The sequence below is a fragment of the Amblyomma americanum genome, chromosome 5 (assembly GCF_052857255.1).
Source record: "Amblyomma americanum isolate KBUSLIRL-KWMA chromosome 5, ASM5285725v1, whole genome shotgun sequence".
NCBI classification, from domain to species: Eukaryota; Metazoa; Arthropoda; class Arachnida; order Ixodida; family Ixodidae; genus Amblyomma; species Amblyomma americanum.
Genome location: NC_135501.1, coordinates 111,643,147 through 111,668,502, shown reverse-complemented (window position 1 = coordinate 111,668,502; position 25,356 = coordinate 111,643,147). Strand labels below are relative to the sequence as shown.

The 25,356-nt window shown below is 45.6% G+C and overlaps 1 protein-coding gene across 1 annotated transcript in view; it reads left to right on the top strand.

Moving 5' to 3' along the window:
• The window catches only part of LOC144134930 (cytochrome P450 2H2-like), a 63,098-nt gene extending 40,197 nt beyond the window's left edge, over window positions 1–22,901 (top strand). The window contains exons 6-8 of the mRNA XM_077667731.1: window positions 1,770–2,028; window positions 8,156–8,346; window positions 22,155–22,901. Of these exons, the coding sequence (XP_077523857.1) occupies window positions 1,770–2,028; window positions 8,156–8,346; window positions 22,155–22,345 (641 nt within the window). The 3' untranslated portion in view covers window positions 22,346–22,901. The remainder of the gene's footprint in view (window positions 1–1,769; window positions 2,029–8,155; window positions 8,347–22,154) is intronic.
• Window positions 22,902–25,356: the final 2,455 nt, after the last annotated feature.

Genomic DNA, 25,356 nt, shown 5'->3' with positions numbered 1-25,356 from the left:
TGGTAAGTTGAAACTGCTGCGGCTTCATAGTCTTGCGGGATGGACCGAAATTGAGCTCCACATTTTTGACACGCGCGTCGCATCCATCATGTGATTTTTGACTGGTGAGCCATTATGAAGCAAAGCAGTTACTGATGGCCTCCATTGCACTAAGTTATTCCGCGAGGCTAGTATCAATGTAACTATCATAGTGTTGTAGAAGACCATATTGCCGCGAATATTTGCAGTGTGTTCGTTTTTCAAATCTGCCGCCACATAACTTTATCGCTTTGTTTGCTACGCAAGGCGCGACTAGATTTATCTCGATTGATCGGAGCCAGGCAGAGCTGATTCTACGTTGTTCCGGAATGTTCTAGTAACTCTGCGCTCTTTATCTCGAAAGTTCGCTATCAGCTTTAAATTGAGCACGGCCGACAGCGGCCGGCATTCTGTTCGACGAGCGCCGAGCACGCTTGTCGCTTCGCCGCCGCCGAGTGATTCAGTCCATTTTGGGTGCAAGTCAGCCCAATAAACAGTTTTCGTTTAGAGGACCCTTTCGTCCGTCTTCATCGCTGCTTCGACTGCCGTCACCACTACGTGACAATATGGTTAGGCAAAAAGTTTTGAAATGAAAGCCAAAAACTCTCTGTTCGTGTATTAGCGGCTGGCGTCCGTAATGCTTCATGGAGACCTTAATAATGACCTTTTCTAGCATGTAATTTTTCATGTACGCTGCTTTCTACCTGGACTATAGAGTTTCTAAAAATTACCTAGATGGAAAGCTGGTGCCCCTGTCAGTGCGAGTTTCTGAACGAGCCTGGAAATAGCACTTCATACAGAGTGGGAACGCCGGGTAGACAGCATGGCGCACTTAGCTTGGCCCTGAAGAATGCATAAATACTAATTTTCGCAAATTTTATGCTAAAAGGAAGCGTTGTTTCGTAAGAAATATGTCCTGTGTAAAATATGTTAAATGTACATTCAATAAACGAGCTGAAAAGCCGACAAGCACCGAATTTGCCCACGGCGACAGAAGGCTTTCTCTTCATGCCGCGAGATATAGCTACCCGTGGAAAACATTTTTCTGAATTTAATAGAAACGTTTTTTAGAGAAAATATTCTTGTAAAATATTGTTAATTCTTAAAATACTGCTCTATAGAAGCTTCTTTTTTGTAGTGTGAAAAATAGAAACATTTCATTGGTGCATACGATATGTTTGTGGAGCGAGAAACTTACTCGGTCGCAAGCTTTTCTATGAGAAACTATTTTGCGCGCACTAAGTGCTGGCTCTTGGCATGTCCTAGCGCTGCGTAACAAATGATGCTTTTGGTCAATATTAAGCCTGGGAAAACGCGCCAGCGCGACACTTTCATTGCAAGCGCTCGAATATTAATCATTGCTGCCAAAGCTTTGTTGCCAAGGCAAACACGACGTTAGAAAGTACTTTTCAGCTTGCATGCTGAGGACAAAATGAACAATTTTAACTTTTTTGCGTCCTAAGCAAAAGAAATAAGTTTGCGATCAACATACCAGACTGATGCCTAATGTTGGTGACCCACACGAGCGCAGCGACTTTATTAAAAAAAAAGGCCAAGTCACTGTTACCACTTATGACAGTTCTATCGAGGTTCCAAGGAGAAACGTCACTTCTCCTTAATATTTACCGCACTAAGAACACGTTACCTTTGAATTTAACACACTTTCAATTCAGCGACGAGGTACGATCATTCATACTCTTCACATGATGGCTGTGCTAAAGCAGTTCTATATATATCTTATTTTCTTGCAGACCGGTATCTGGTGGGCAACGCCAATAGCGTAATTCTTGGCGGCATATTCAACCCGACTCGCGCCCTAGTAGGGCACATGGTTATGTGTGCGGCTCGTCGACACGCAATTCAAGACCGAATTCAGCAAGAAATCGACGCAGTAATAGGCGCCACCAGAACACCCACGTGGGAAGACCGAAAGAAAATGCCGTTCACAATGGCCTGCATCTGGGAGATGGAGCGATGGAACGTGGAGTCCGGTTTTAACCTGCCTCGCACGTGAGTATAGCGCAAGGTGTAGCATAGCATTTAGGAGCACCTCCCTGTACACGAGCAGGAATGCAGAGAAAAAGACTAGGAATTAAATTGTGTAGATCGCGTTTATGTGTGAGAGGGAAATATTAGGTGCGTTACTTAAAAAATCGACTACAGTGTGTTTCCCATAAGAATTTACACAATTTTTCAAAGGTAAGCTTTTTGAGTTAGAAGAGCATTTTTCTCGCCATATAATTGTCTGGAGTGTAGCACATCACAATACTGATAAAATGGGCCAACTAGCAGACTGGTTAAGTAAGATTGAATAGTTAACTTTTTAACTATCAGTGTTAGGCTCCTTAATTATTGAGGGGCGCGTAGCGCACCGTATTAATATCCATATCAGTTTTTAGAATTACGAAAACGCGTTTACTCTCTGTGATGTCGCCCAACGAATTTTGGCTACATCGCGTCAAAATACATGCGTTTTCGCGAAGCTTGCAGGCAAAGCAATTCCTATAGTGCATGCAACCCCTCGAATGAACAAAATTTGTTGGGCCACAGTGCCGAGGATAACGACGTTTTCGAAATTACAAAAACCGATATGGACATTAATAACGGTGCGCTACACGTCTTTTAATAATTAGGGAGCCTAGGAGTAATAGTGAAACACCTAACTATTCATTATTAGCTAACCAGCTTGCTAGGTTGCTCTTCTTAAAAGGACACTGAGGAGAAATTGAAGTTGGCTTGTATAGATAGAATACCAGCTCCTGATCACAAAACCGCCACTCTTACTGAAAAAAAAGCTATTGTAAGGTTGAAAGTAGCAAGAACCAAAATGCAGGTATCGCCACCGCAGGCCAATCTCGCATGTATAACCGTGATGACGTCATATGAGAAGAGACGCTACCTTGGAGGAATTTTCCTTCCTCCACGGACGTCACAAATCTCTGAGGCTGACAAAGGACGGTTGCGCGGTTTAGTATTGAAGTAAGTTCTGTTTTGAAACTGATAGTGAACTTTTATCGCACAAGGAAGACAGACAAAAGGCAACCTGAATGTTGGAAGCAAAGAAAACCGATGCTTGGTGCCACAGGCGGCCAGGAGAGTTTCGGTTTGTTATGGCGCTTCGTGTCTATGAGCTTTGCGTGACCCGTGGTTTTGTTTTTGACGCGCCTCAATTTAAAAGCGCCGAACAGCAGAGGAACTCTAAGTGCAGCTTCAAGTGCTAGTCAACCTTAGAAGGAACCTGTTAAGGCTGCTCAGATGATCGCCACGGTCGGTGAAAAACTATGATGGCACGATGGTCGGTGACCGTACAAGCAGTTAGCAGTACAAAGAGCACTCGTGTCTTCGTACGCTCGCCCGGCGAAACGTTGCCCGGCTGTGCCATTCGACTTAAAGCTACTTAACGGCAATCGTTAATTAGGGACGGGAGACAAGATACAAGGCAGTTAAGAAAAAGAGATTTGTAACCTGCAGAGACCGTGACTCTGCTCTCCTGCAGCTCCTTTGCTTGCGGCTCCGTTCAATAGCTTCGCCAGTTGGGCGGAGCTTTTCTATTCGGGCTCTCGGTTAATTTAATGCATTAACAGGAAACATCTGAATGTGCATGCAAGTGGGCAAGAGAGGCCAATCCAGTGGACCCCGTACATCTGGAAACGCGCAGAACCCGTTGAAGCGTCGTGCGTCGGCTTTACTTTCAAGCCGCCAACTTTAAACGCGAGCGCCCTTGAGCATGCATCTGCTTTTTGTGGCAAAAGATAAATAAATATGCTGGCCCTTGCAACCATGGGAAACCTCTTCGACACCGCCTGCTGCAGCGTGCAACCGCGCCGTTCAAGGAATCACAATCCGTTGACTCTAAAGCCTCGGTCAGCCTCCGATGGGCGCGACGCGCCGACCTTGTCCACGCCCCTCACGTCTCCCCGCACCGGGTTTACGATATTATTTAGCAACGGCTGCTCACGGCGGAAGAGGGAAAGGACCCGCCGGCGCCTAACCTAACCGTGCTCCCTCAAAAGGATCGCACGCTCTGTGGGGCTGAGGTCGCTGAAATGCAGGCCGGAGTTTTTGCGAGAACTTCGTCGTCGGGTTCGGGAAAAGGATCCATTGTAACGCTAGCAAGAGGCCGGTGAAAACGTAAACAATGCGACTGTAGCGACCCCCAGTAGATGCCTTCAACGCGCGGTGGCGATAGCTTTCATTTCTGCTGTTGCTAGACCGCACCGCTAACCGCCAGAAATCACGGAGTTTGCGTTTACGTCACGCATCACGTCACTCCGTCCTATGATGTCATAAGAGTGCCCCGAGTTTGAATCGAAGCGGCGGCAAAAACTTTTTCAATTTCGAATCCAGATTTCTTTGAAATAAATGCATCTTTGGCTTCCGGAAAAGCGGCAACAAAGCCTTAAAATATTTTGCTAACAAAAAAAGGATAGAAATCTCCTCAGTGTCCCTTTAATCTATACTGATCTCCAACACCGCTGACAATGGTATGCCTAAAAAGCGCTCTTCTAAATCAGAAAGCCTATTTTTAAAAATTGTGTAAAGTGTCAGTTGAGGCACCCTGTATACATCACCATAGATTCACGTGCAACGCTTCAACTAAAGCACAATGATTCGCGAAGTCAAAAGAAAAATATTGAGCAAGCGTTGTAATCCGATGCGGAATGGATCAGATGATAGCGAGATGGAAATGTAAAAAGTAGTGGAGGATTGTCAGATTAGATATGTCAGTAAAATGTTGGTTACGAGCGGGTGATCGGACCAGGCAAAAAGGCTGGTTTATTTATAGAAGAGTAATTTAGTCTTTTTCCCAGCAGCCGTATCCGTCAGGTGATTATAGCGATCACACAAAACCCATCAAAAACTGAGTTAATTGGTGCCGGAGGTAAAGGATATCACTGCACTGTCAGCCCTTTTGAGATGGTAGCAGCTGAATACGTTTGATCTAGTGCGTCAAAAACTATGTTGCGAATAGATGAGCGCTGAGCTTTTGTGACAAGTGATTCTAACCAACCGGGTTCTTAGCCATTGCTACGGATTGAATATTTCGGGCGAGTGAGCCTTCTGTTATAGCATTTTTTAGTAAAGTGTGCTTTGTGGTGTACATTCCACTGGTGCTCATTCAGAGATTGCCTTTGTTCACTATCGCCATTAAAATTTATGTAAGCATTTCTAAAAACACATCGAAGAATAAGTGCTGAGACATGGCTGAATGCTGCCATCCGAGTGTTCGCAGCTTCCACATGGCTTAAATAAGCAAAGTGTCCGCATAGGTGCGTTGTGCAGGAACTGCATGGTGAAATTTTCGTTGCTATAATGCGGCTTTGCTTGTCTTCCGGGGCGGCTATTGTAACGACCATTTGGTCTGCTTGAGTTAATCACACATTTGAAACAATTGTGCAAGTTGCCCCAAGCTACGCGTGCCGCTGCTGCGGCGAAGTCGAAACACTCGACCAGCTCTTTGTTCAGTTTTCCTCTTTTTTCCACCCGCATCGCGATAAATGAATCCCCGCACAGTGTGACAACGGTGCCTAGACCGCAAGGCCCTTCGCGCACCAGCCACGGGGCATGGGCGATCAAGTGGAGTTTCGCGTAATAGAACCCCGTAATGCTACAGCTGCTCTTTGCGTTGTGAGCCCGCAGCGCAAACAATACGGCACGTAAATGGAAAAACAGAAGAGCGCTGTTCGTGTTTACATCTAGGTCCAGCCTGTGCTCTTTTAATGCATTATGCGTGTTTAGCAACTCCCTCTAAATTCTAGCTTTCTGCGTCACGTCCAACTTTGTTCAGAATCCCTTTTTTAGCGTGAGCTACACTGGTCGAGGTTGACCAGTTTCGCGTGGCTCCTCGAGAGCCGTGCTGCGCATGCGCGAGGAGCAGTGACGTCACACGGCGCACAGCTGGCGCGCCGGAGGCGCCCCCGCCGCGCGCGCATCGGTGGTCATAGCCGCGGCAGACGCACTGGCGCCGGCGCGTGGCCAGCTGTGCGCCACCGTTGCGCAGTAGCCAAGTCTGACGCTGTGCCGGAGCCGCTTGATAATGCCTCTCATTTTGTGCGCATGCGCAGAAGTATCAGTTGCGGTATACACAAAGTGGGGGCGTTTGCCAGTATGGTATCGTCATGGAGAAGGACAGCGAAATTGCTGCTCAGCGGCAGTTGATGCTCACCGGCTCAGCGTAGCTTACGCTACGTAAATCCTGGCGTAGCCGAGCTAAGCTGCTGCTAATTTTTTATTTGTGAGGCAACGGTTCAATTTTTTGAGATACTGTAATAAACGTAGTGATGGAGGCGGTCTAATGCTCCAATGCGTAGCAATGTCTAGCGTTAAATGTTTGTTCTCCGCTCACACCGAGTGGTTAGAACTGCTGTAGCAAACTAATAGTGTATTTTTAAAATAAATACCAGAAAACTACCAGTGACGCGAAGAAGGATATGCAGGTAATGATTGTTAGGGTGCAATATTTCTATATGGAAAAACCTGCGTTTACAAGAAACTTCCGGTTCAAAATATGCGTTTCTCTAGGGTATCTGGATGTAATAGCGGCCGGTCACCATATCCAGACCGCTGCAGAACTTTGACCCACCTCACGTTCATTCTGATCGCACACGGTAGGCGTATGGCTAGTGACACATGTATAACGGATATGACTACAACAAACAGTCGCTCACAGGATATTATGTATCTGTGAAACAAAACAGCGCAAGAGCATTTTTTAAATTTCCTTAGCATTACTGGCAGCGGTGCGAGATTTCAGCGATATCTGCGTGGTGCTTTTGTGCAACACAGAGAAAAATATCCCACAATAAAATTCCACCAGTGGGTCAGAAACTCGACCACCAAAGGTAAATCTCTCGCAATCGAAAGTTCCCTATATGACTAAATGTTTGTGTACATTAATGAATCAAGCCGTCTAAATACGTATTAAGAAGCATCACGCCAAATTAATAGCAGATAATGCATTACGATTCATATTCTACAAGGTTTTCAGCATCGTGCATTGAGCTAGAAAATATTACTTGGAAAATTACTTTCTGTTCTTTGCTCAAAAATTGCACATGTTCTGTAAAATTTAAAGAATATGAGGGAAACAGATACCCAAGCTAACAAAAGATATGCGTGACAGTGTGCGCTTCGACTTATGCGATATTTTAAAGTAAGTTTGTTGTGGTTGCTTTGGGCCCACCGTTAGACACATTGCCTAACTCATTTTTTTGTATTACTGGCACCAGGAATCAAACCATACTTTCTAACTAAGCGAGGACTCCATACTTATACCCTATAAATCAATTATAGACGTCAAGTTTGCCGTACGCGACTAGGATATTATATCAAGCAGGTTGTTCGCCCCCTCCCTCTCCCAACGAAAAAAAAAGAAAAAGTCCGCGATATAAGTTGAAATTTTTGAGTCACCTAATAAATTTTTCTAAACGAGGCACATTAGTTTTGTCATATGAGTCTTTAACTTTAAACTCATATTTTCTCCTTAAGGTTTAAGGTTAAATGAGTACTGCACTCCCGAAATTGAGGTGCCGGCGTATTTTGTTTGCGAAGCCTCAATAATCGGCGGGTATACTTGTTTTTTTTTTTTTAAACAGTACTAGCCTTGGCGCGTTCGAGCTGCACGGCCTGCTTGTAACCACCGGTGATACAAGAGTACAAGCTTTCCCTGGCTTGGTGATCGGTTTCTGGCGGCGAAATGTTTGGAAGACAAATCTATGACCCCGCATTGTGTAGAAGATAAGCACCTTGTGCCATGGCGGTCTTTACGCAATGCTGTTCTTGCACTATTAAACCTCAGCGTAACCATCATTATTTTCAGTATTGCTGTCCCTATAGGCGTTGTATGGTTTATTAGAGGGCATTAAATTATGCGCATGCACTTATTTTTCTTCTCAACACAATTCTTCAGAGTAAATTCCTTAAATTAGATTCGTGTAGGCGAAGTATTGGCGCTGCATTTTTTCAGTGAATATAATTAATAATATCAATGCGCCGCATCTTGAGATTGCTAGCATTATACAAAATGCAAGGGCCTTACATAATCACTTTCAGGATGCCTGAAACAGCGCCGACTTATTGAGGGCTCATTCTTCTCCGTATCTTACGTGGTTTTCGTGTTTTCATTTTTCGCTTGCAGGAGTGACCATGATCTCTTGGTGGACGACTTATTCATACCAAAAGGCACCGTGGTCTTTTTGAACCTTTGGGCCATCAGCAACAATCCCTCAGTGTGGAAAAACCCCTGCCTTTTCGATCCAACTCGATTTTTGATGGAGGACGGGACCCTCATCTCCAAAAAGCCAGAGGATCATGTCGCATTTTCCGTCGGTGAGTGCAGCATTGGAAGGACAATTCTGACACAACACTGTGCAGTGAGTTGCATAGTGAGCAGAGATGAGCCAAGTCGTAAACGCGGCCACTTTAAAGGATTAGTTTCTCAGATCTATACGATCTAGACAAAAGCAACTGAAAGAGGAAGATGACCTCTCCCGCACAACTCTATTGCTGGAGTTGAGATAATAGTAAAGTTTGTCAGGAGGAGGAGGAGAGAGATATTAATGAAACAGGAGACGAAGTTTGTCAGGTAATCTCAAAGATTTCAGTAACTAGGAATGACGATATAGGTCGCCAAATATTAACAACTTCCAGATTAGTTTCTTGACATGTTGATGTTTTAAGAATTCTTTCACCTCCGCAGGTAGTGCACGGAAAAATGAAACTTCTTCAATCTATAATGTCTTTGTCAATTTTTGAGCTCTCTGAACGGAATGTTACAAAGCTGATTGGCTTCTTCAATGGCTACTTCTGTACAAGCGCAACGACGTCATATCTGTTGTGGAGTTGCCAGATGTGTATTCGCAGGTCATGATTCAGGAAGGAGATTGTGACCCGGCGAGGCAAAATGCCTTGAGTAGAGCACACAAATTTCATGCTGTTCAACTTAAGCTTGGGACAATCATGTAACAGTGGCGAGTCCACCGCAGGATAGATGACCACTGCATTTTCTCTTCCTTGATCTACAGATCACTGCTGTAAAGGGTAAAAACAATAGCACAGTTTTGACCCGAGAAGTGCATAGAAAGACGTAGTCGCTGATGAACACAAAGTCGAAGGGGATGTTTTGGATCCAGAGCGCTGTGCGCGCTTAACTCGTGCATCGGCCTTTTGGACGCACATAGAGGAGTTCTGAACGGTAGGCTGCACGGCTTCAGCCCTCTAGCTTAGCGGCGAACTTGTAACCAAGGGGGGGGGGGGGCGGTCTCTAATGAATCAAGCGCATGCAGAGCATGTAGAACATGTCATTTCACATCGTTTTCGACAAAGGGGTGTAGCAGTAGCGTACAAGAAAGCACATAAATACAGGACGAATATAAACGAACAATACGACAAACTAGAAATAATTCACTAATTTTCTTTGGGAGGCAGGAAAGAGAAAGAAGAAAAAAAGATTATACACTGATGGAACCGTTTTATTTGGGGAGGCTGGAAACTTTCGTTACTCGTGAAGGTTGTCTGAGAGGACTTCACTTTGTTTAAAATCGGTATTCGGTAGATTTATTCATGCATCGTACTCGTATACCATCAGCGTTTCATCTCTAAAAACAGAATCAGGTTTATCAACGCATTTATGTCGACGTCGCATTTCCAGCCTTTCACTGTACCACAAGCTCTTTTTCTCATCCCTTAATCAAGCGCCATACATCACAGCAGCAGCACGCATATCTTATCGAACCAGCCATCCACTTCAAGTTGCGCGCCCACGCGCTCGGACTACCACCTTCACTGCCTCATTTTTCTTCCGAACCGCCACCGACTGGAACGGCCTTCCCCACGAAATCGTTGCTACTACCTGCCCATCTTCGTTTATTTATTTATTTATTTATTTATTAGAGATACTATCAGTCCGGTCAGGACCAAGATAGGAGCGATACAGGGTACAGATTACAAAGGCGGAACACGACAAACAAAACACGAGCACCATCCAGTCGGTGCCAAGTTTTAACATATCAAAAAATGGAACTGACCTCTAAGCAACAAATAAAAATGCGCAAAAATATCGCTGCAACGAAACAGAAAAAAATGTGAAAACACCAGGCCCAACACAAATGCAAGGCGCATTATATCAGGCACTATGCCAACAATCACGAACTCCGGCAGAGAACACATCCACACCCGATGCGAGCACCACATTCTTCGGCAGTCTGTTCCATTCTCTCGCTGTGGACAGGAAGAAGGAATGCTTGTAGCAGTGCTTAGAAAACTTTTGTTCTTTTACGTGTCTGCAATGTTTACCCCGAGTGATACGTGAAGTAGTTTCGCTTATGTATTGCTGCTTATCGATATGTACCATGTTGTTCATAATCTTATAGAAAAGAATGAGTCTTTTTTGTTTCCGGCGACATTGAAGAGGGCGCAAGTTCGCTAATGTGTAAAGTGGGGTTACCTGATCTTGTCTTCGGAAGCGAGAAAAGATAAAGCGAAGTGCACGTCGCTGCACTGGCTCCAGTTCAGCTGCAAGTGTTTGAGTGTAGGGATCCCACACCTCACACGCATATTCCATTATCGGGCGTACGAGCATCTTATAAGCCGTAAGTTTAGTATCCTGTGTAGCATGCTTAACTGACCGCCTAATGAATCCTAATCTTTTATTTGCTTTAGCAACAATGTTATGTACGTGAGTGTTCCAACGCAGGTCTGAAGTAATTGTCACTCCCAGGTATGTATATTCTGTTACTCGATTAAGCTTGTTTTCTTGTAATGAGTGGTCAAATTCGAGTGGCTGATGTTTGTGTGTGATTGTCATACATACTGTTTTACTGGGGTTTAAAGACATTTGCCACTTTCTACACTATTCGCTAATGTTGAGCAGGTAACCATTAAGCTTAACTTGATCTTCAACTGAATTAACAATAGTATAAATAATGCAATCGTCTGCAAATAATCTGGCCTTGATTTCTGAATCTTCAATGAGGTCATTTATGTAAACAAGAAACAATAACGGTCCGAGTACCGATCCCTGTGGCACTCCCGATGTCACGTCACACACTTGGTATGCGCTCCCGTCAATACTTACAAATTGCCTGCGGCCCACAAGAAAACTTTCCAGCCAACGAACTATATTTGAGTTTTTGAGTACTGATTGAAATTTGCTTAAAAGTTTTCTATGATTTACCTGATCGAAGGCTTTCCTAAAGTCTAAGAATATTATGTCAATTTGCCCTTTCTGGTCAATGATTTCGCTAAAATCATGCAAAGTTTCTATTAATTGTGTAACCGTTGACATGCCCTGTCGAAAACCATGCTGACACCTGTTCAAGATTTCAATATCTGTTAAGTATTGTCGAATGTGCTTTGAGACAATGTGCTCTAGAAGCTTACAACAGGTTGACGTTAGTGCGATGGGACGATAATTACTGACCGTTTTTGAATCTCCAGTCTTGAGAATAGGAACTATTTTGCTAGTTTTCCAATCATCGGGAACCGTGCTTGTTGATGGTGACTTCCTAAACACTAGTACGAGGTATCTAGCTGACCGTTCTGCGTATCGCTTCAAAAACAGATTAGGAATATCATCAGGGCCCATTGTTTTTGATGTTTTTAGGCTCAACAATGAATTCAGTACGCCTTCTATCGATAAGCTTATGTCGTCAATTGCGCGTGTTTCAGCAGCGAACCTAGTATCCGCTGGCTTGTTATCGTCTTCACTGAAAACACTTGCGAAGTATCTATTGAAAAGATCGCACATTTCAGTCTTTTCACTTATAGGTCCGCTCTCTGAGCTTATCTCCGCGACTTTTTCTTTGGTACTGCCAAGTGTCTCCAAAACTTTTGAGGTGATTCTCGTAGAAATTTTTCCAATGTAACGTTATAAAACTTAAATTTAGATACCTTTATGTGTGACCTCATATTACTACTTAGAGCTTGCATGTCACTCAACGCAGCCGGATCGAGTGTGCGTCGGTACTTTTTCCTACGCCTGCCGATTTTTCTTTTTAGTTGAATAATGTTCCTTGTTATCCACGGACTGCACGCACGTTTCTTTTTTGTGACCAGTGGCACATAACGAGTTATGCACCTATGGACTAAAGATTTGAATTCTAACCATAGTTCATTAACAGTCACTGATTCGTTACAGCTTAGTTCTTCAAACGGGCCAAAGCAGTAATCTAGCTCGTCAAGTACGGCGGTGTCGTCTGCCCTGTTAAAATCTCTGTAAGATGCCACTTCAATCGTTTTCTTTCGAAAAGAGGCAAAGGACAATTTCATGCTAACTAAACAATGATCGGAAAGACCAGGCAACACTTCTACCTCCACCGGCTGTGACAAAGGCCTTGAGTTAGAAAAAGAAGGTCTAAAACTGATTTGCTGTTTCCCTGTACTCTTGTGTACTCTCGTACTACCTGCTGAAGCCCATGAGAAAAGCACAAATCTAGAAGACCGAGCGCTGCCTCTCGTTCACGTTGCCCCGGCATCATTTCATCCTATTTCACATCCGCAACGTTAAAATCCCCCGCGATTATCGCGTTTTTGTTTTGAATTCGCAAATGGTGTAGAAAGTCGTTCAATGCATCAATGACGTCTGAAGTTGCGCCCGGAGGACAATACACAGCGCCAATTAAAATTTCATGTGTTCCGCGATAGACTCGGCAAAAAGCGGATTCGGTGTTATGAGGGCATGAAATAACCGTGTGCTGTATCGTATTGTCAATGAAAATAGCTACGCCTCCCCCTCGGCTGCTGCGGTCAAATCTGATAACGCCATACCCAGGGGGGCATATCTCCGTATCCAAAATATCAGGGTGAAGCCAAGTTTCCGTGACAACTGCGACATCAGGTTGGTGTTCTAATAAAACGTGCTCCAGCTCCTCTACCTTATTAACAAGACTGCGTGCATTTATGTTTAGTATATGAAATTCTATTCCGCTTGTCTGTCAGTCTTGAACAGATGGAGAAGCACTCCCCCGGGTAGGCGTAGAAGCACTCTCTCGGGCAGACGTGGAAGCATTTGATAGCGGCTGATGAACCTGATAACGTTCGCTTGTAACGTCATTCCAAGCATACATGACACCATCTATTTTCAGCTTGCCAAAAATTAAAGCCACATTTTGTCCGTTCTTTCGGTTATCTGCAGCACTCTTCCAAAGGTTTTGCCTTCTGTTCCTGACGATACTTGAGAAATCTTCGTGAACGGAAAAATTTGTATCCTTCAACTTCTTGGTATTTTTTAGTACTTCTAACTTTTCATTGTAGTTGCCAAAACGCACAATTACAGGCCTGGGACGCTCTGTGCTTGGTCGTCCTATCCTATGAATACGTTCGGTGCTCGCCACGGAAACGCCCAGTTTTTCATGAAAAACACCGCTTACTACACTGGTTTTTAGCTGTTCGTACGTTTCATCTGGAACCTCACGAATACCGTGAATGACAACATTGTTTCGACGGGAACGATTCTCGAGGTCGTCGATCTTTCTCAACATGTTATCCATGCTTGCACGCAAACTAGATAGTTCTTTCTCAGACTCCTCAAGCCTTTTAGCCAATTCGGTCACATGAGATACCACCGTTTCAATCTTAGACAGCTTATGCTTCATTTGTGATATATCCGCCTTGATTTCGTTTTGACCATCAAGAATAGTTTGTAACAAAGCCGCCGTGTCAGGCCCCGGGTTCGTTTCAATATCGCCACAACACAGCAGAATGCCAGAAATGACATCGCAACACTCAACAGCAATAGAAAAGAGGACATGTGGGCTCGGCAGCACTAGCAAACCAGGACAATCGTCCCTAATACTGCTGTAATAACGTTTTTCACTAACCTGGAGAAGGGTGAGAAGTGAATTGTTCATTCTGTTCGCGCCGGTGCCGCCAAGCCCACTGCCGAAATCAGGGACAGGCAGGTTCAAGGAAAATGCCTCCGCCGATAATGTCGATGCTCCTGGTGCTGTGCCGACGCAGCGGTTGCCGGTCCATTGCCATTCGTCAAAGCTTGTTGCAGCCGCTCCTGTTTCTTGTGCGGCGCAAAGGAAAGCCGTGTTCCACGATACGTTGACGAGGCAATGTTCCGGTAGAACTTGTGCAGAATAGGCCACCACCTGGAGAAGGGTGAGAAGTGAATTGTTCATTCTGTTCGCGCCGGTGCCGCCAAGCCCTTTTGTACGACCATTTTTGTCAATAATTATTTATCATGTGTATTACTGTATGTATAAAACCCACCCCTTATGTAATGCCCCTCCGGGGGACTTTTAAGGTAATAAACTGAACTGAACTGAACTGAGCCTTAGATTTCAGTGTCCAGATTTGGACGGACTCGTGTCGGGAGATGATGGGTTTCCCTTCGTCTTCCAGCCTTTTTGTAGCGCAGCAAACGCTTTATTTTACTACGTTTCAGGCTTCAGAGCACTTCCGTTGAAACGGGCTTTATTCGTAGGCAACGATCCTGTGTTAAGGCCGGGTAGAGCAGGCAAGGATAGGTCCGGGCTCAACAGTTGGCACTTTAGACTCGCGGCGCGTGTCAGCGCCTCTGCTTGGAGCTGCTTACCTTCCTGCTTACAATTGGCCCTGGGAGAAAAGAGCCATCCTGAAGACTTAGGGGAACAACAGGGTGCAGGCGTGTAGTGTGGCTCCAAACGAGACATGTGGACAGTCTCGCGCCCACGATTGGCTTAGGGTGTAACGAGCACGATGATGTAATTAAGCGAAGTGCGCTCAAGGAAGCGGTAGGGTCTGTGGTACTTCGGAAGCAACTTAGTACAGAGACCGGCTGAGGCAGTAGGCACACGGAGCCAAACAAGAGATTGCGGAAGAAAGCTGTCTGTGCCATGCGAGTTGTCGAAGTGGTGTTTCTGGCACCCCTGGTCGTCGTACAAGAGCGACCGGGTGAGCCTCCGGCAGTTTTTAAACGTATTTGGTGGCTTCAGAGATGGTTGTGGACTCCGAAGAATCAGGATGGTTAGGAAGAATAGTGTCAATTGAGGAGGATGGTTCGCGGTCGTACAGAAAGAAAAATGGAGAGAAACCGTCATTGATCCCCGGGTGTTACTGTAGGCGTAAGTGACGAATGGTAGGACTGAGTCCCAGTTGGAATGATTCTCATCCATGTACATTTACAACATGTCACGTAATGTTAGTCTAAAACGTTCAGTAAGGCCGTTCGTGTGCTGGTTGTAGGCCGTAGTGTTGAGATGATGAAATTTGCATTGCTGCAGTAGTGACGAAACGACATCAGATAGAAACATTCGCCCACGGTCGCTCAGCAGTACACGCGGAGTGCCGTGGCGAAGTATGCAGTTGTGCAAGAGGAAGGCTGCAACATTCAGCGCCATAGCAGCAGAGAAGGCGGCAGTTTCGGCGTACCGGGCCAAGTGCTCTACAGCGACGATGACCCAGCGGTTTCCGGCAGCAGTGTAGGGAAGCGGCCCGTAAAGACCAATACCAGCTCGGTCGAAAGGACTGATTTTGACCACAGTTGCTCGGACGAATCAGCGATAAGTTCCGCCGTCAACAACGTTAAATCCGCCTCGTGCGGTAGAAGCCCATTGTGGCCCCCTTTTTTTATAGTGGTTCTCTCTACGCGCTGATTCTCTTCCAAGCACACAAGGACGGGATTTGAAGGCTCAGGCTCCTTTGCCAAGCCATGTAGCCATAGCAAGCCGAGCACCAGGCCGGGCCATAGCTTGTGACCATTTCGAGGAAACCGGTGGGTAACCGGCCGGCAGTGAGAGTCGAACCCACCACCTCCCGAAGCCGAGGCGGGTGCTCTACCCCGAGGCCACGGCTCTCCGGGGATTTGGCCGTCAGAGAGGTAGTTTCGGTGGTACAAGAATCCATCATAAATTGTTAAGTGGGCAGCCTGGCGGCGGAATGAGCGCGTTACCGAACCGGCGAAGGGTTCGAAGGACCGCTGGCAAGAGAAATGATCCAGGGATAATTGGACTGCTCTGTGGCAATATCGTGCAGCGACAAGGCGGCGCAGTCGAGGGTGAAGTAGAAGCACATTCAGTGGCCAGAGGTGAACAAGAAAATGCGTCGGTGTCGTGATGTTCCCTGCCAGAGCGATAGACGACACGAATATCGTACTCTTTAAGGCGTAAGGCCCCGCGTGAGAGGCGGCCATGTGGAACCTTGAGGGAGGATAACCAACAGAGGCAATGGTGGTCCGTAATTACCGTGAAAGGTCGGTCGTAGATGTAAGTCCTACATTTTCTGATTACCCAAACGATGCCCAAGCACTCGTTTTAGTAACTGAGCAGTTGAACTCAGGTTTCATAAGGGTTCGGATCGCGTAGACAGCACTAAACCCGAGGTGGCGTTGCGCATTGACAGCACTGATAGCAGCGCCACTGGCATCTGTGTGGATTTCAGTTGGAGCGTCGAGGTTAAAGTGGCTGTGAAACATGTTGACTATCGCATACACAGACAGGGACCAAAGTAGGAGCAAGAGACAGGGTACACGCTAGACTTAAAACTGGATATTTTACTTGAAACACAGTATTTATACACATTCCTTCTGCGCTACCGGTGCCACCTATCAGTTGCTGTCGCGTCAAATGACGATGAAGATATTTAACCTTGATGGAACAAAATGAACACAGCACATGCATTCGGGAGCACCCCGAAGACATCTAGCAATAGAAGATAAGTGAAATCTAACTTGATAGGGTGCTTTAATGTGACGCGAAACACAAACGATAAACGAGGAGGATCTAAAAGTTAAACATAAAAAGGGTGTGTGGTCTGTATCGGATGAAAACTTAACAAGAAGCTAAAAGCAGCACTAGAGACCTGCAGAAAGATCAGCAACACGCGCCAACAGCACCAATGTTCAGATAAAGGAAGGAACACCAGTGCCTACCGACTGATGATGACCACAGCAAAGGGTGGAGAGAATGAAAATTATGAAAACAACGGGACCTCTAAAGAGGCCTACACACGACAATATAAACTTAGCAAAAATGGATGGTACACGAAACCCGAACAAACGTGGTCATAAAAACTGATCACACATGGTCCTAAAAACAGATAAGACAAAGCCCTAAACACAACATTGTCAAACATAGTAAAACACATGGACTCAAGGTAGTGTAAACAAACTAACCAATCACACACTGGACCGTGAAATATACCTTTCTAAATAGCGCATTTCCTTCTTTGTTAAGGCCACAGACTGCTTACGCAGCCTTCCCCTGCCTTAGCAATGTGAAAGGCTTCAAGGATCTCCCTTCCATCTTTCGTTTTCAGCCTTCCTACAGCCACAGTCTTATCCCATTCTGGTATGCATGCTGGCTTGTATGGGCACATTTTGCAATGTTCGGCCAGATGGCCTTCTATGGCAACTGCTGAAACTTTCTCCTGATGCTCCTGCAGCCGCTCATTCAGGCAGCGCCCGGATCGTTTGCCGCAGGGCAAGGGGATATTATATACGACGTCCTTTTGGCCCTTGACGGGTCTATTTTGGTGGGTCTTGGTGCAGGCACTACTGTTTCCGCTGTCACCGTTCACGACACGGCACAACCTGCCCAGTTTATTGGGCGCCGTCAACACCACCTGGACACCATTTTTCGTCGCCACCTTTTTGAGCCGGTGTGACAACCCGTGCATGTACGGTATAGCTGCCCGCATCTTGTTGGGCTCAGACCTAGTAACGCCGTTAGAACGGTCACCCTTTATTACCTCAATTAAGAAGCCTTCGGCAACAGATGCAATCAGTTCATTCGGGTATCCGGACTTACCCAGCCTGGTCATCTGCTTTTCAAGGCTGTCGAGAACATTGTGGGGGCAAGCCTTCGTCAGGGCACAACGCATGCCGTTTCGCACTATGCCTCTTTTCGCTAATTTTGAGTGGGCCGAATGATAAGGTAAAATATCTTTTTTGGTTCTGGGCCGATATATCCAGCACACAAGAGGCCTAGAGAGGAAAATGCACACATCCAGGAACTGCAAGCATTCATCAAGGGGAAGTTCGTACGTGAGCTTCAGCCCCAGTGCGCCTTCAGGGAAAACATCCAGTACGCTCTCCAATGATACCGTCATCGGCTTCTCTGGAACCGGCTTCTCTGGAATCGATTGAAACAATAGCAAATAGCCATCAACGTATCTAAACACCTTGACAACCATGATATTGTGAACTCCTTCTAAGCCCTTCGCGATACGCCTGTCGCAATATGCTAGATAAATCTCACTCAGCAAGGGAGCGATGCACGAACCTTTGCACACACCATCGTTCTGTAGATAGAAGCTATCATTGAAACGAACATAGGTGGACTGAAGATAACACCCTAGCATAGCTATAAAATTGTCAAGAGACGTACCACTAGCATTTTGGAAGCCCCAACAGATCTGACTCTTCAATCCGCTCTCGCACAGCTTCCAGTAACTCCATCTGCGGGATAGAATAAAATAAATCTTTTATATCTACAGAGAACGCAGAGCACGCGCCACCTTTGATATTAGTTGCTTACAGGAACTCAACCACTTCCCCTGAATTCTTCACGCGAAAGGGGTCCTCAACACTGAGGGTTTTTAAATGCTTCTGCAAAAAACGGGACAACACGCCTTGCCAGGAACCTTTTTCTGAAACTATGGCCCTCAAAGGGACGCCTTCTTTATGTGTTTTCGCTGAGAAGAAAATGCAAAGACCACACTTCAACTTCTTGGAATCCAAACTCCTACGCAGACTGCATAACAGTAAATCATCGCATAGTGAAAGGGCTTTCCTTTTCAAAGCTAAAGTGGCGTAATCTGGGCGGGGAGGTGAGCAGACGACGCAACGTGCTGAACGCATTGTCACAGGCAGGACTCCAGCTAGAAAGCCCGCTTCTCCCGTGAAGAAGGGTAGCGAGAGGTGCTATGATAGAAGCGAAATTGCGCATAAAGCACCGGAAGTAGGAGCAGAGGCCGATGAAACTGCGAAGTTCTTTCATCTTGGAAGTTTTCGAGAACCTGCTAGGTCGGGAAGCACACGATTCTTAGATAAGATCTAGCCCAAAATCGTCAACTGGCGGGATATGAAGCGGCATTTCTTCAACTTGAGCTGGAGCCCGGCTTCGGCGAGACAGCTCAAAACATTCACCAAGCGAACAAGGTGCGTCTAGAAGTCCGGGGAGGAGGCAACGATATCATCCAAGTAACATAGGCATGTTTCTCATTTGAGGCCACGAAACATGGTGTCCATCATGCGCCCAAAATTGGAAGGGGCATTACATTGTCAGAAGAGCATGACGTTGAATTCGTACAGCCCTTCTGGTGGCACAAAAGCTGGCTTGCCGTGGTCAGCGTCGGCCATCAGCAGTTGCCAAGACCCACAGCGTAGGTCTAAAGATGAGAATTCAGCTCTCTGCAAGCAGTGAAGGGCATCGCCAGTGCAGGACACGGGACAGACGTGTTTGCGGGTGATTTTTTTTAAGCGCCGGTAGTCAACACAAAAGCGGCAGTCAACACAAAAGCCGTTCTTCTTGGAGACGAGGACGACTGGGGAGGCCCAAGGACTGTACGATGGTTGTATGATGCCACGCCGAAACATGTCGTTCGTCGATGACCTGTCGTTCGGTAGCCGAGGTAAGATATGGTTGCTGGCACAATGGCAATAGGGTGCTGGTGTCGGTCCGATAGGTGACAGATGATGTGCGGCCCAAATAGTTTTTGTAAATGTCAAATGAACAACAGAACTAATTTAGTAGAACCAAGAGCTGGGTATTCTCCGGCTGTGCAAGACTGGCGTCGGTTGAGCGGGCGAAAACGTCCACTGGAGCAGGGTCACTAAATGGAAGGCAAGGAGTAGTAGGTGATGCCATCGAGAAAGCGCAAGAGACATCCTCATAAGTGTTGCAGACGACGATGGAGTTGAAAGGCTGGATGCATCCCAGGCATTCACCGCAAAGAAGAGAAAATGGGCACAGGAGTGGCTTCGTGACGGGGAAGACGCTGCAGCCAGCTGCGATGGTAGGCAAACCGAACGGCAGAGGTATACGGCGGCGACAAGGAAACCTGTCGGACGGGATCAAGATGACAGAGCCGCCGGAAGCAGAGGAGCAGTTAAAAAATACGAGCACAGCAGAGCACGGTGAGATCGTGACGTCGTCAGCTACAGTTAGTTTGTCGCACACTGTTGAGCTAGCGCCCACCGGGTTGTCAAGTTCGACTTCGGCATTAGTGCAGTCGATTACGGCCTGATTTCGGAAGAGAAAGTCTCCGCATAAGATAGTGTCGTGAGATGGCGATGAAAAGACTATAAATTCAATGGTGTACAAAATGTTCTTGATAGTGACGTGATAAGGCGTGATAAGTTGCGAATTAGAGGCGCGAATAAAAAACCCAGAATGAGGCATCGTCACTTTGCGCAGTTGGCTGCACAGTTTCTCGCTCAAAACAGATACAGCAGCGCCGGTGTCAAAAAAGATGAAAGCATCGGTGCCCTCCACAGAAACCTTGGGAAGTGTAAAATGCCGAACAAGTTGTCATATTTGATATAAATGCCAAGATCAGAAAGCCAGTGCTTCTTAACCAAACTTCGGAAGTATTGTGGGATCGGTTTTTATTTGGACAGATGCACATGTCTCTCGAAGCTGCGAAATAATGTTATAAAAGTCCTTAAAACCGGCAATGTTAAAAATGATGTGTGACGTGTGCTACAACATTCATTGTTTTGCAAAATATTATTTAATGTGTTCGCCATGGTGCATAAAACATGTTATTTGTGAAATTGATATTGGTAAATTGACCCGAAAGAAAGAAATCACTTCTAGATGCAGCGCAGTTTCAGAAATAGCTATGAGTTCGATTGGTAAGAGTTATGTACAAAGTGCCCTAAATGGCTAAATGAATTTATATCGCAGTAGTCTGGTCTCCATATATAGTAGTCTCTTATTTGCTGAATCGTTCACAGCCCAACACTGAACGCGATTTGGAAGTCATTCAGGTATGCCTCTCTTACCCTCGCGCCTAACTCCTCCAGAATCTGTGTGAGCAATGCCCTAGGTATTGTGGTCTTAAAAACAACATGCTACTTCGGATTGCTTTACACTATGTTTCATATTGTCGGTATTATTATCATAAGAGACGGTTTAAAACGGTGAGCATACCCCTTTTCTTTTGAAAATTTGGGTTCAACATAAATTTAACCTGGTGCTCTAAACTCACCTATAAAATGGGCGCCAAGTTTTAAGAGAAATATGGTACTCATCTTGCGAGGGAACACGCCATCGCTGTTACTAAGTCCCTCTCAGGTAACAGTTACTGTACATATTTCCCATCATTCTTACGGGTTTTCCCGTTTCGACATTGCGGAGCGGCACTTCTGTGGCCACATTATCATTACTTATACAAAAAAAAAAACATCGGTTTCTTTTCATGAAGGCGAGGTAAAATGAGGTTTGCATTTGGGCACAATTTCTTGTACTTCACTAACAGCATGATCGTGATTTTTCGTCAAGTACGTGTTCTTAAAGCCTTCCACACTAGTTCTTCAATAGTTATAACTGCCAAGGCTTTAAAATATAATACATCCCTATAGACTCTGTACGAATCTGCCGTGTAAATTGAAAAGAAGATAATCGTATTACTTATTCGGTCTCACCAGTGAAATTTAGGGTAACCTGCATTTCCAGATACATGCACAAAAGACCCAGTAGATTTTAAATTCGCGATGGCAAACCTAATAATGTGTTTTCTTTGGGTTATGTCAACCTCAGTTTATGAGTGGTATATTCAATATTTTTTCATTGCACTCTTTTGTCGTATGAACGAAGCATTATTATTTCCTTCTTGTGCAATCGTATTTGATCTAAATTTCGCCCGTCCCCTCCCACGTGTACGCGTGCAGTTGTTTAAAAATTGAGAGCTCTATGGAGTTTTCCACAAAGCCGCGCAGCGATGCCGTTATAGTCCGTGTGCTAGTCCTAATGTTAAGAGGAGCGATGAGGTGAGTGTCTCTAACATTGAAGAGCTCCGAATGTAAAACAGAGAATGACCAATTTGGCAAATATCATTAAGCCATTGTCAGAATGCGAACAACTTCTAACCGTGAACAATTAATCTGAACACCTTGAGCACTGAAGTGGAAACCGAGGTACTAGCGTGCATAATTCATATTTTGCCTTACTACGCAAATCGACCTTCAATTTTTGTTTTGTTTAACGCAGGGAAGAGGTCTTGCCCGGGAGAGCCGTTCGCCATCATGGAGATCTTCTTGCTGCTAACCTTGATTCTGCAAAAATACCACGTTCTCCTTGGCCAGCCGTTGGATTTCGACCCGCAAGACAACAATTTTCCCCACAACACACTTGAGCGTGTTAAGCTTCGATTTGTGCAACGTCGTGCCTTAAGAAGCTAAACTAGGCAATGTTGTGCCTCTGATTTTAGCTTCCCTATTTGCTTGCACTCCGGAACCGTTGGCTGCATTGGCAAAGTTCTCAAAACATGCTAACTGGGCCCAGCATGAAACCAGGATTATTTGGCTCTATATCGAGCTAATTAACGCCTTTTAAGGGTCTTTGCAACTCTCATGTTCTACCATCTCTGAGAAGTCCCGTCGTCTGTACCAGAGACGGCACATATGATTGATTGTTTTTGTATTTACGGTTTGGAAGTTGACTTTGGGATATATAGATTGTTTAACTAGACTATAGGAAGGCTACAATAAAATGACGTGGGAATGTGAGGTGTAAAAGCTTAGTTTTCTCATCAAACTGATTCTAGAAGACCACATTTTGCTAGTAAATTGCGAGAAAATAAATATGGTGCATTTATGCTACGTCGCACTTTTTTCTCGTTTGTTTGTTCTTTTGTGTCGTGTTATACCTGTGAGGTGAAGGTCTCTTCTCAACGCCACCAGCGGTTTTGAAACCACTGTTGCCTTGTTGCCTCAGCATTTTACTGTTTCTTTTTGAGGGTTTGCTGGTAGGAGTTTGGCTTGAAACATTGCTTTGGAGAATTTACGACAAGTTAAGCATTCTATGGTAGAACGAAATGTCAATGACTTGACCATTTCTTGCCTTGACGCGAATTTGTACTTTGCCGAAACTCAATAAGTCCCTTGGTAATTGTGACTTCCGCTGTTGCTCTGAGGTAGAAGGTTGGCGCGCCACAGTAGCTTTTTTTTTGCAGTGACACGTCGCAGCGTTTAGAGAACCGCTCACCAGTCGTGTGTACAAATTTAAGCTCGAGAACGGCAAATATTGGCAATCGGGACACCAGAGGCTGACACGTTCTTGGAAACCTATCTGTCCAAATCCTCCTATTCTTAATATTGTGTTCCTTGGAACATCTGAAAAGTGTAAATAGTGACGGACCTCTTTCAAAACACACTTTTTTTGCAATGATGATCCACGATTGGCACAGTCTGATTGATAGCGTCGGTTAATTCTCCACTGAGGATCGGTTCCGCGCATTCATATCATATGTGTGGTGTCGCGCAATGCTCTTTTGAGCACGGTTTTGGTTCCTCTTAGTTATTTCCTGGCACTGTATTTTTTTCTTGACTTATCTGTGTATGAGATATTTCTCTTGCACTCTGAATTCTTTCCTTTTGGATGCTGCAGGATTCTATAATAAAACAATTTACTAAATACATATGCAGCGAATAAATCCTATTTCCAGTTTTTCTCAGCCCCGAGTGGGATTGTAACGCTGACATCTACGCCATGAATATCGTAGTGCATTACAAAATGGCCCAAAGGTGATAATAATAGAAATATTCCAGTGGTTATCAGCCAGGTAATTACGTCATTGAAAAGGCTTCTTATTCGGCGGCATGAGTTCTTCGTCCAGTGAGCAAGCATGGTGTCCCTGGCTTTTTCTCGTCATTTGGAGCCGCCGCTTTGAGCCACTTCTTTTATAACTTGGCAGCGCGCTTTCCACCCCTCGCCATTTCTTGTTAAGTACGCGCCGCTCCGTTTGGACGATTCTTTTTTTTTCTGTGATGGGCACCATTCACTGTATCCCCCGCTGCGTTCGCTCCATGCTGCGCAGCACCGCCGCCCGTTTGCTTCCAATGCGTTTCTCATTAATTTCTACAGCAGTCACAACTATTCGACGCTCCGACTGCTAGTAAACAGTTTTGGAAAAGTAGCTGCATGTATGCGTGCACTAAACAGCCATTTTTCCTGAAGGTACGCCGTATGTCATATCACCAATTTAGTTTGCCTTACGAAAAACAAAAGACGTAACCGTAAGTGAGCCCCGCCGCAGTGGCTCAGTGGTTAGGGCGCTCGACTACTGATCCGGAGTTCCCGGGTTCGAACCCGACCGCGGCGGCTGCGTTTGTATGGAGGAAAAACGCTAAGGCGCCCGTGTGCTGTGCGATGTCAGTGCACGTTAAAGATCCCCAGGTGGTCGAAATTATTCCGGAGCCCTCCACTACGGCACCTATTCTTCCTTCCTTCTTTCACTCCCTCCTTTATCCCTTCCCTTACGGCGCGGTTCAGGTGTCCAAAGATATATGAGACAGATACTGCGCCATTTCCTTTCCACGAAAACCAGTTATTATTATTATTATTAACCGTAAGTGAATTCGAAGTCACCAGTCATCCGGGGCAGCATTCTATCAGCTATCCACTTACCGTTGTCCATTTCACGTCCATTCGGCCCTCTGTCAGTGGCCAGACTTGATGATTGACTGCATATCACTGAAAACGGCAGCCACTGGTTCGGTTCGGTCGCCTGCTGTTCATAGAGCGCTTCGATGCACATCACTATTAGGGGCATATATGCCGTCCAATTTCAGCCACTGGTAAGGTTCGGTCGGTCGCCAAAGCATCCAATGGCTGGGTCGCTTGTCACAGACGCTTGAAACCTGCAGGCATACCTTTCAGACTATTGATAGAGGAACGAATGAACGCGAAATGAACAACGTACAACGTACAACGTTCAGCTTATAGAATACGCCCCTTGATTTCCTAAAAGTCAAATATTATATTTCGTGAACCGATGTTTCTACTAGGCCTAAGTACCACCGAAGCGTCAAGAGAGAGAGGGTTTATTCAAGGTAAAGGCAGAGAGGTTGGCCTGAAAAACAAATATCTGGCCTGGTACTCTGCACTGATGAACGGGAAGAGGAGAAAAAAATTGGCGGTGGTTTAGCTCTGGTTAAACCTGGAGCGACGTGATAGCTACAGCTGGCCGAGTGGAACGTCGTCACGTGACCAACCACGTGATCAGCCACGGCACCGCGCCACCGGCAGCTGCTTCACACCACGTGACCAACCACATGACAGCGTGGCGGCGCAGCCACAGGGTTGCGGCGCCGCCACGCTGAAGGCTCGAAGTACTACCGTAATGTAGCTATCGCTACAAAAAGAGGGTCACGATGGGGGATGATGCTGATGGGTGGAAGCAGATGAAAAT